We start from the raw sequence: 8,210 nt of genomic DNA on the forward strand, positions 1-8,210 counted from the left end.
GCGGAGCCTGGGGGCGGGGGCGGGCGCTGAGGGGCCCGGCTGACTCCTCCCCCGGCCAGGAAGTGACTCAAAAAAAAAAAAGAAAAAAAACATCCCGCAAAAAAACACACTTCGAGATGTGAAGAGAGGTCCCAGTTGGGTGAGAAATCCGGGAAGGCCCGCCCAGATTGGAGCCCCCCGCCTTTCTCCCCGGGGCTGGGGCTGGGGCTGGGGCTGGGCCGGGCCGGGGCCCGGGGCGCGGGCGAAGTTGGGGCCTCGGGCTCCGGAGGCGCCGGCGGGAGCGGACGGACGCAGCGGGCGGCCGCGGCGGGTAGGGGCGTCCGGGCCGTGGCTCGGAGGCCTCGGTGCGGAGCGCGGTCGGTCGGTCGGCCGGAGGCGGCGGCCGCGGGGGGAGAGGCTGTGGGAAGGGCTCGCCTGGGTCCCGGGGCCCCGGGTGGGGTGCGTGGCGCAATCGGGGGTGGTTGCGGGCGGCTGGGCGAGGGGTGGGGTGGGATGAGCGTGGAAATGGAAGACGAGGGACGCCAGGGGACAGTTCGGGTCAAGCCCTGGGGAGGACCCATGTTCAGAGGACGCCTTGGGCCCAGGGGTTGTAGAGTCCCCGGAAAGAGGGACTCCTTTCCTCACCGTCCGCTCCTCTGGCCCCCGCCTCCCCCGCCCCTGCCCCCCGGCCCTGCCCCGGGCCGTGGCCACCCTTGTACAAAGGCCAGACGCCCATCCCAGAGAGGCAGCCTTGTCTGTCTGTCCATGACGTCCTCCTCGGAGGGAAGGCCCGTGCTCCTTTAGCTTGACGTCCTCTGCTAACTCCAAGATGGCCCGAGGTCTCCCGGCTTGTTTACTCTGTGTGTAACTAGGTGCGACCTGTTGGTGGCCGGACGCAGCCCTGGAGACCTAAGATTTGGGCCAAGGGGCGGGGGCGGGCCCTGAGCTGCCTTTCCCACTTCCAGGTCTGGGCCGCCGAGCAGCCATGCCTACCTGGGGGGCTGGCTCCGCGACCCCCGACCGCTTCGCCGTGTCCGCGGAGGCCGAGGACAAGGTGTGGGAGCAACAGCCCCATGTGGAGCGCATCTTCCGCGTGAGGATGAGCGTCCTCCGGAAGGACTGCCCCGAGACCCCTCACATCTGGCTGCAGCTGGAGGGCCCCAAGGAGAACATCAGCAGAGCCAAGGTGAACGCTCCTCCCTGGCCCAGTTGGGGGACATTCACCCCCTCCCCCTCTCAGAGGCTGGGAATGGTCTCCACTGACACTGTTGGTCTCTCTGGCAACCTCAGTGACCCTGAACTGTGAGAGGCTTCCCAACTTTGTATTTGTTTGGAGTTTTGATTTCATTTCTGATATGATGACCTAACTTCTGCCAAGGCTTGGAGACAAGCGATTTGATTCCAATCAGCGTGTGTTCTCTGGGACAGCAGAGAAAATCCGGTTGGGCAAGCAGGCCCCACCAAGGAATTCACTGTAGGAGGCCAGGCCTGGGTTCCAGTATGGCTCTACTTACCTACCCACTCTATGACCTGAGTCTGTTTCTATATCTATAAACTGTGAATAATGGCAGTACCCAGTTCATTGGGCTTATGAATGAAATAAAGCATGAGTTCAGTAAAGTTAGCAATGGCCATCATTATGATAGATATAGACAACACACATACACACTTAAATAGAGAGACAGTCATGTAAGTAATTAGTTACAATTTTATCTTAAAGCCAGTCAAGTTCTAAATGGAAATACTAGCAGTAGCTGTCAGCTGGAAAGAGAGGAAGTGAGATTCTTGGCCCCTTTTGAACGTTTACCTTTGTCAGGATCTGTGGGGCATCATTGCTCTGTCCAGGTATCCTGGAGCTCAGGGAGAGCAGTGAGCCTGAAGCGGCTACTGGGCCACGTAGGATTCCAGCAGTCTCCTTCCCCAACCCTTTTCTTCTTTCCCTAGGAATACCTGAAGGGTCTCTGTAGCCCAGAGCTGCGGGATGAAATCCACTACCCACCCAAACTGCACTGCATCTTCCTGGGGGCCCAGGGCTTCTTCCATGATTGCCTGGTCTGGAGCACATCAGCCCACCTGGTGCCTGGGGCGCCCGGGTCACTGATGGTCAGTGGCCTCACGGAGGCCTTCGTCATGGCTCAGAGCCGAGTGGAGGAGCTGGTGGAGCGGCTGAGCTGGGACTATCGGCCAGGGCTGTCTCCTGGAGCCTCGCAGTGTGCCGGAGTGCTGAAGGACTTCTGTGCCCTGCTGCAGCCCCAGGGGGATGCCCACAGAGAGGCCCTGCTGCAGCTGCCCCTGGCTGTCCAGGAGGAATTGCTGAGCCTGGTACAGGAGGCATCCAGGGGACAAGGACCCCAAGCACACTTCTCCTGGGATGGGGGGAGCCCGGGCCTGCTGGGTGCTCAGCATCAAGGAGTCAGAGCTCCACTGAATGAAGGCAGGGGGTCCCTGGACACTGGACCTACAGGGTGTCCAGAGTCAAGGGGAGAGGGACATGCTATAGAGGAGGGAAGGAAGCAGGACGGCTCCAGGGAGATGGATTTGGGATTGAAGGGGCTGCCTGGGGAAGAGGCCTGGGAGAAGGAAGTGACCTGCAGGTCACAGTCAGGGGGCGGGGAGGTAGGGCAGGAAGGCTTCCCAAAGAAGAAAGCCCCGGGGAAGGAGGGGGTGCCTCAGGAAAGAGGAAGGTCTGGTATCCAGGGTGAGTCTCCTGGTGCCCAGGGTTGTCAGAGGGCAGCTCAGATCCGGGGAGCCTCTCTCCTCCAACGGCTCCACAATGGGGAAGCCTCACCTCCCAGAGTGCCTAGCCCCCCAACTGCACCTGAACCCCCATGGCATTGTGGAGACCGAGGAGACAGGGGAGACAAGCAACAGGTTGTGGCTCGAGGTCGGGGGTCTCCGTGGAAACGAGGCACCCGGGGGGGCAACTTGGTGACTGGCACACAGCGTTTCCAGGAGGCCCTACAGGACCCTTTTACCCTGTGCCTTGCCAATGTACCTGGCCAGCCGGACCTCCGCCATATTGTCATTGACGGCAGCAACGTGGCCATGGTGTGAGTACCAGGTGGGACTGGGGGTTCTGGGGAGGGGGAGGAGATGGGCAGTTTTCCTGGGGGAAATATGCCAAGGGGAGAGCACTCCAGCCAGGCTGCTAGGCCCTCATCTGGGGCCCCAGAGTGCCGACCCCTTCCCACTGCAGGCATGGCCTCCAGCACAACTTCTCCAGCCGGGGCATTGCCATTGCTGTGCAGTATTTCTGGGACCGTGGCCACCGGGACATAACGGTCTTTGTGCCTCAGTGGCGCTTCAATAGGGATGCCAGGGTCAGAGGTGAGTTGGGCCTGGTCCTTTGTGTCCTGGGATAGACCCTGCTTCAACCTTAAAGATAACCGCATTGTGCTCCTATGTTTCTAGAGGGTCACTACCTGCAAAAGCTCTACTCCCTCAGTCTGCTCTCCCTCACTCCTTCCCGAGTCATGGACGGCAAGAGGATCTCTTCCTATGATGACAGGTACTTACTTCTCTCCTGGCCCCAGGCTTGACATTCAAGGAGCCCAGTGGGAGATCAAGGGAGAGTCAGAAGCTCCTGACCCTTTGCTCTGTTTCTAAGCCTGGGTATTGGGTTCAGGGCCAGTTAGTCCTTCATGTGTCTCTATGACTGGGCAGGTAAACCTGTCCCACAGATGAGATAAAATGGATGGTAGACAACTGTGTTAGCTCATTCATCATTCATTTTTCATTCATCAAAGTAAATAATGCTTTGTATCTATATAGTGCCCACTGCCTAGAAAATACTGGCTTAATGAAAAAATGGGAAAGCTTATGACATGAGTAGCTAACAGTTATGTTCTTACAGCATAAATTTCCAAACACTTAAGAGAAATTCCCCCAACATTCTGGAAAAACCAGAGTAAATGTTCAAAAATAACAAGTTAAATGAAACACAGTTCATGCATACTAACATAAAATAAGACATAAATAAAACATGGCATAATAGAAAGATCACTAGACCTAGAATTTATGATCTGACTTGGAGCCCCAAGTTGAACTAGTCATTGACTCTGACTGTGGACCAATTAACCTCTTGTCTCAGGGTCTTCTCCCATTCATTCATGCTCTTTGTGACTGTCAAAAGATAAGTTATGTGCTGATATTCCTAGTTCGTGAACACAATCAAGTGTGGCAGAAGGTCTTATCTCTACAGTACCGAAATGGAGCAGAGGATAAGAGTGGTTACTCTCTTGGCAAAACGTATCAAGTAGCAAAGGAAAAATGAGAATTGAAAGCTGCCACATGGTTTAAATGAAAAACACAGCCAAAACCAGTTTGGCTTAGTGGATAGAGCATCGGCCTGTGGACTGAAAGGTCCCAGGTTCGATTCCAGTCAAGGGCATGTATCTTGGTTGCAGGCACATCCTCAGCAGGGGGTGTGCAAGAGGCAGCTGGTTGATGATTCTCTCTTGTCGATGTTTCTAACTCTCTATCCCTCTCTCTTCCTCTCTGTAAAAAAAAAAAAAAAAAAAAAAAAAAAAAAAAAATCAATAAAATATATTAAAAAAAGAAAAAAGAAAAAGAAAAACACAGGACACATTTCATCCTCAGTGTACATAACACCGTGTGGAAAATGGGCAGATTTTAAAAAAAGCTAATTAATCCAATTAAGAATGTTTACAACTACAGTTCTTGATTCTCCAGGATTTTCAGTTTTAGATGAAAAAACAAAACCAAAAAAACAAACAACTAGTTTCCAAACCATAGTGGTTACACATTTTATCTTTTCAAGTACTTAACTTTTTCTTCCTGACAAGTGAATGGTATTCTACAAAAGGGCAACTCACTGTCTCCTGATACTTTTTTTTAATTTCTAGATTTCACAGATTATCTAAGATATGGAACCTTCTTTTCATACCAGCACTGACACAGAACTGAAACTGAAAGTCAAGCTAGTTGTGAATTTTAAAGGCAAATATTTGAACAGTTGTGTAGGTCCTGACAAGCTGACAGCACAATAGGAATTTGGAGTTTTGCCTAGTTATAGTGACTGGTGCATAGGATAGGTCATCTGGGTGAATACTGCTGAACAACATGTGATGCAACATGATAATGGTAAATAAGCTTAGCCTGAAAATACCGTTTGTATATTATATGACACCGTATACAATTGCATGCCATCTCCTTAATTTGTTTCCCAGACAGAAACTCAGAACCAGATATCTGTCACACCTTATCCTGATTAGTAGTGCCTCTGTACCACAGTCTTTCAAATACTGACTGCCCACTTACTACTAGGTGTGTGGCTTGCAGAAGGAGGTGGGAATGCTGGGAATTTGATTTTGAAGGGCCAAAAGAAACTATAAATCAAACACTTCAGGAACCTGGAGGAAAGGGAGCCCACTTCTGTCTGGGGTTTTGTGAGAAGGGAGATATTTTATTTTTAGCTGATAGAGAAGAATATAGGATGAGCTGGATCTCTTGTTTTCTAAACCTGTTCAAAAAGATCCCTACCTACGCCTTTGTGAGTTTCCCCATACTGCCCAGTTCGAAGGAATCAGGATTATTCAGGTGGGGCCCAGGCATCTCTTTTTATTTATTATTTTAAAATTTATTATTTTTTGTTAATCCTCATTTTTCCATGAGTTTTAGGGAGACAAGAAGAGAGAGGGTAAGACAGAGAAACATCGATGTGAGAGAAACACATCGATTGGTTGCTTCCTGCATGAGCCCTTGACCAGGGCCAGGGAGGAGCCTGCAACCAAGATACGAGCCCTTGACTGGAATTGAACTTAGGACCCTTTGGTCTGCAGGCCAACGCTCTATCCACTGAGCCAAACTGGCTAGGGGAGGCATCTCTTTTTAAAAGTTATTCTGGTGATTCTGTTTATCAATGAGGTTGGGATCACCTTCCTGAATAAAGGGAATAATTTGAGAAACGTAGAAGTCAGCGAGTATGTTTGAAGAAGAGATGTAATCCAATCATTGATTTTGGCTCAAGTTGAGTGCACCTTTGGGAATTCCGGGAGAGAGAAGGCCATAAAAGTGGCTGGATCTGGGTTCTTCAGGGGTTTAGCTGCCAGGCCTGGGCTTGTGGACTTTATCCAGTAGATAATGGGCAGGCGTGGAAGAGTTTTGTGTAGCCGAAGAACATGTTCTCTTGGGGAAGGGCAGGAGAGACTGCAGGGTGGTAAGTGTCAAGAAACCCCTTATCAGTATCTCAGTTGGAGTGTCTGAATAGCTATGGTTGTGATGTTGGGACTGGAAAGGAAGGGGACAGAATGGTAGGCTTTCCAGAGGAAAAACAGGATGGATTTGTGACTGATTGTTGATAGATTTGTGACTGTATGGTGGAAAAAAGGACCAGGGCTAGATCTTACTGTCTTATTAACGAAGCACAAAGTATTGGGTAGAGGGTTGTGGTGAGTGCAGGGTACGTTCTTGGGATTCCACATTGGATTTGTCTTTGTTTTCTCTCTAACCATGTATCCAGTCAGTTCCTTGGTGGCTGAGTCAAGGTGGGGGGATGGTGGGGGCAGATCTCCATCACCAGAAGTGGCCATGGGAGTTGATAGTGCTCTTTGGGGTTGATAGTGCTCTTTGGGGTTGAGGCTTTAGAGAAGTCCAGAACGCTGCTGTGGTTTTTGAGACAGGTTCATGGTGAAGCTGGCTGAAGAGACCGACGGGATCATTGTCTCTAACGACCAGTTCCGGGACCTGGCGGAGGAGTCTGAGAAGTGGATGGCAATCATCAGAGAGCGGTGAGGGGGCATCCCCTGAGAAAAGGGCTCCGACTCAGACCTTTCTCTAAAACCAGTTCTTCTCTGCCACCGGGTGAGGACTCAGGAGGGGGCTTGACACGGGCTTGGAGGATTATAGCTGACAGCTTCTGGTGGAGTTGGTCTCAGCTGTTTGGGAGGTGAACAGGGGCCCCTCTGTGACCATTGCATTTCTGTTCCCATCCAGCCTGCTGCCCTTCACCTTCGTGGGAAACCTCTTCATGGTCCCTGATGACCCATTGGGGCGAAATGGCCCCATGCTGGATGAGTTCCTGAAGAAGCCAGTCAGGTAACGCTCCAGACTCTCATAGGCAGCCTGGCCCTAGCCCCAGCCCCCTTTCTGCAGGGGCCTTGCAGGCCTGCAGGCTTGGAGGAAGTGTGACCTCAGTGTGGACCAGCTTAATTCCGCAGTGGTTTAGGTTGCCTTTAACTGCTTCCCTGGAAGACCTGACATAGACTCTGCAGGCTGGGAGGGAAGCTGCTGCTTCCTGTTGTCTCTAGTTAGTGTTTGCCGGAGTTATTTGGATCATGGTTGATTTTACTTATGGCCACTCGTATGCAGCACGCCCTCTGCTGGACCATTAAGTAAGTGATTAATTTATTAGGCTAGAACTAGATTGTGGTAATGGCAAGTTCCTGGTTTCAAAGGAACTTTCTGTCTCCCCTTCATAAGTGCGTTGATACTGCCACTCAGTGGTCAGCTTAGGGAACTTCAGAGCCAGGAATAGGCAGGGCAGTTAACAGCAGTGGAGTGCTGGGAGGCCCGCTGAGCCTCTGACTTCTCTCCAGGGTGCACATCAGCTCTTCTATTCCCTCTGCTTCTTCCTAGGGCACAGGAATCTTCTAAGGCTCAGCATCCTTCCAGGGGCTTCACAGAACACGGTAATCAGCAGCAGGGGAGAGAAGAGGAGGAAAAGGGCAGTGGTGGCATTCGGAAGACCCGGGAGACTGAGAGGCTCCGGCGCCAGCTGCTGGAGGTGTTTTGGGGCCAGGATCACAAGGTGGACTTCATCCTGCAGCGGGAGCCTTACTGCCGTGACATCAACCAGCTCTCTGAGGCCCTGCTCAGTCTCAACTTTTGAGCCTCACCTGCCCTAGTGGCTGCCATCACATCAGCTCCAGCCTTGCCTAGCTTAGTCCCTTCTGTGATGCTCAGATCCTGCCCCAGACCCACTCTGAATTGGTGCGCTGGGTGAGGGAAGCACTGAGGAAGAGCCTTCGTGAGTGGGGAATGCTCTTGCCTGGGGCACTTTGGGGACATAATGCGATCTGATCTCCTCTTGAGTCAGGACCTTAACCAGCTCTCAAGGGGTTCTGGTCAGCCTTAACTCCTCAACCTTGCCTTAGCACGGGGTTTTTGTAGGGAGTGCAGGCTGCTGGAAAGGCTAAGTCCTGGAGATTGGGACTGCCAGTTCCTCCTCAAAGCTGAGTTGGGGACGGAGGTTGGGGTGGGTGGGAAGGGAA

At 52.1% G+C, this 8,210-nt stretch overlaps 1 protein-coding gene across 3 annotated transcripts; it reads left to right on the plus strand.

The window, feature by feature from the left end:
* The first annotated feature begins 30 nt into the window (after positions 1-30).
* On the plus strand, positions 31-8,210 carry KHNYN (KH and NYN domain containing). Of its 3 annotated transcripts, none has more exons than XM_036450440.2 (8): positions 31-139; positions 945-1,165; positions 1,924-3,029; positions 3,176-3,306; positions 3,391-3,487; positions 6,621-6,728; positions 6,934-7,035; positions 7,576-8,210. In XM_036450440.2, the coding sequence occupies exons 2-8, from the start codon at positions 965-967 to the stop codon at positions 7,826-7,828; spliced, it is 1,998 nt and encodes a 665-aa protein (XP_036306333.1). In that variant the 5' UTR covers positions 31-139; positions 945-964; the 3' UTR covers positions 7,829-8,210. The 3 variants fall into 3 exon arrangements, 2 of the variants coding, with proteins under 2 accessions (XP_036306333.1, XP_045440972.1); XM_045585016.1 differs by lacking the exon at positions 31-139 and adding an exon at positions 222-310; XR_004990209.2 differs by lacking the exons at positions 31-139; positions 7,576-8,210 and having other exon boundaries at positions 6,621-6,801; positions 6,934-7,041.

This window comes from Pipistrellus kuhlii, unplaced genomic scaffold (assembly GCF_014108245.1).
Source record: "Pipistrellus kuhlii isolate mPipKuh1 unplaced genomic scaffold, mPipKuh1.p scaffold_m20_p_1, whole genome shotgun sequence".
Lineage (NCBI taxonomy): Eukaryota > Metazoa > Chordata > Mammalia > Chiroptera > Vespertilionidae > Pipistrellus > Pipistrellus kuhlii.